This window comes from Tupaia chinensis, unplaced genomic scaffold, assembly GCF_000334495.1.
Source record: "Tupaia chinensis unplaced genomic scaffold, TupChi_1.0 Scaffold000214_1, whole genome shotgun sequence".
In the NCBI taxonomy this organism is placed as follows: Eukaryota; Metazoa; Chordata; class Mammalia; order Scandentia; family Tupaiidae; genus Tupaia; species Tupaia belangeri.
The window spans coordinates 810895-813121 of NW_006159689.1; the positions used below are offsets into that span (position 1 = coordinate 810895).

A 2227-nucleotide genomic window follows, 5' to 3' on the forward strand; every position below is an offset into this window, starting at 1 on the left:
CCCCTCCCCCATGGGGGTCAGCCGGGACTGCGGGCACGAGGAGACGGCGCAGGTGATCGCGTCCTACGGCAGCGCCATCACGCACATCCGGCAGCCGGACCTGAGCACCATCGCCGTGCCGCCCGACCACCGCAAGTTCCAGGGCTACTACAAGATCGCTCGGCACTACCGCTGGGCCCTGGGCCAGATCTTCCGCAGCTTCAGGTTCCCAGCGGTCGTCGTGGTGGAGGACGACCTGGAGGTGGCCCCCGACTTCTTCGAGTACTTCCAGGCCACCTACCCACTGCTCAGGGCCGACCCCTCGCTCTGGTGCGTGTCTGCCTGGAATGACAACGGCAAGGAGCAGATGGTGGACGCCAGCCGGCCCGAGCTGCTCTACCGCACGGACTTCTTCCCTGGCCTCGGCTGGCTGCTCCTGTCCGAGCTCTGGGACGAGCTGGAGCCCAAGTGGCCCAAGGCTTTCTGGGACGACTGGATGCGCCGGCCTGAGCAGCGGAAAGGGAGGGCCTGCGTGCGCCCCGAAATCTCAAGAACGATGACCTTTGGCCGCAAGGGTGTGAGCCACGGGCAGTTCTTCGACCAGCACCTCAAGTTCATCAAGCTGAACCAGCAGTTTGTGCCCTTCACCCAGCTGGACCTGTCCTACCTGCAGCAGGGGGCTTACGACCGGGACTTCCTGGCCCGCGTCTATGGTGCGCCCCAGCTGCAGGTGGAGAAAGTGAGGGCCGGCGACCGCAAGGAGCTGGGGGAGGTACGTGTGCAGTACACGGGCAGAGACAGCTTCAAGGCCTTTGCCAAGGCCCTGGGTGTCATGGATGACCTCAAGTCGGGCGTCCCCAGGGCTGGCTATCGGGGCATCGTCACCTTCCAGTTCCGGGGCCGCCGTGTTCACCTGGCCCCCCCGCAGACCTGGGACGGCTACGACCCGAGCTGGAACTAGCTGCACCTCCTGTCCCTTTTGGGCCCCTCCCTTGCCATGTTGTGAGCGGAGATGGGGCCTCAGTCCCTGGGCCGCATGGTCCCGTCTCTGTTTCCCTCTTTGGTCCACTTAATCTTTTTTAATTTTTTTCTCTTTTTTTTTCTAGTGGCATTCGAGTGCACAGATAAGGTGAGGGTATCCTCCCAGCTCAGTGGAGTCAGATCAGGGACCATCCCGGCGTATTAGGGGGATAGCAAGGGACCCCTGTGTGGTACGGGCACTTGGGCCTGCTGGGCCAGAAGTGTCCCCCTGGGCTCTGCAGTGAGGTTGGGGACTTGTGCTCTCTTGGCTGGGCCTCTTCTCCCAGGCCTGGCGCTGGGCCCCCTCCGCCTCCCCGCGGTGGGGGACTGAGGTGTGGGAGAAGGGGGCGTAGTTGTGGCCGAAGTGAGACTAACCAAAGGGGTTCCACCACCAGGGTTGGGGCTGCTGCCTCTGCCCCCCTGTCCTGTCTGCCCTCTCCGCCCGCCCCTGCAGCCTAGCGGTCTGTGATTCTGAGATGAAAGCGGAGGGGAAGCCAAGGCATCCTCAGCTCCCCTCAGAGACGCGGTCCCTGCTGTGGGGGGCTTGGAGCCGGCGGGGCACACAGGGTAGCCAGCCCTGGTGTCCCCTCCTGGGGCCGGTGTGCAGGCTCCCTCCTGAGGAGGGCGCACCTGGTGGCCTTGTTAGCGCGAGGTGGAGCAGCCTCCCCTCCCCCAGCAGTGCCAGGTCCTCACAGGCCAGGACACAGGTGGCAGGTCGGCAAGGGACTCACGTGGTTTTATTTCTTGCCTGGCCTCAGTTTCATGGAAGAAGGGGAAAGTTACAAAGTTATTTTCAAAAATAAAGGCTGAATTGTCTGAAAAGCCCTTGTGTGTGTGTGTGTGTGGGTGTGAGACCTGGGAGAGGAGGTTAGGGTCTGGGGAAGGAAAACGAGGAAAGAGGGGCCGCAGGCGGTGGTGGTTCGGGAGTCCTGGGCCCAGTGGCCTGAGAAGTGCGCCGTGTGCATGCGTGCCCCGAGATGCAGGGTTGAGGAGCTGCGGGTGGCCATCCCCGTCGGGTGCCTTCTCACTGTGCTTGCTCCTCCCTGGGGAGCACACATGCCCTGGGCCAAAGAAAACCTAAAAACTAAAAACAGAAAGGGGGAGCAGAAGTGAGGAAAGGCTGGGGCTCCCCTGGAAGGAAGGGGTGCAAACCGGCACCCGGGGAGCGCCAGCGGAGGGAGGCCACCGAGAGGGGGAGAGCCCCAGGTGGGCTGAGGACCTGCTTCCT

At 63.4% G+C, this 2227-nt stretch overlaps 1 protein-coding gene across 1 annotated transcript in view; it reads left to right on the forward strand.

Moving 5' to 3' along the window:
• The window catches only part of MGAT1 (alpha-1,3-mannosyl-glycoprotein 2-beta-N-acetylglucosaminyltransferase), a gene marked incomplete in the record, with an annotated part of 14141 nt that extends 12320 nt beyond the window's left edge, over positions 1 to 1821 (forward strand). Inside the window, 1 exon segment of the mRNA XM_014587463.2 lies at positions 25 to 1821. Within this exon segment, the coding sequence (XP_014442949.1) occupies positions 25 to 940 (916 nt within the window).
• Positions 1822 to 2227: the final 406 nt, after the last annotated feature.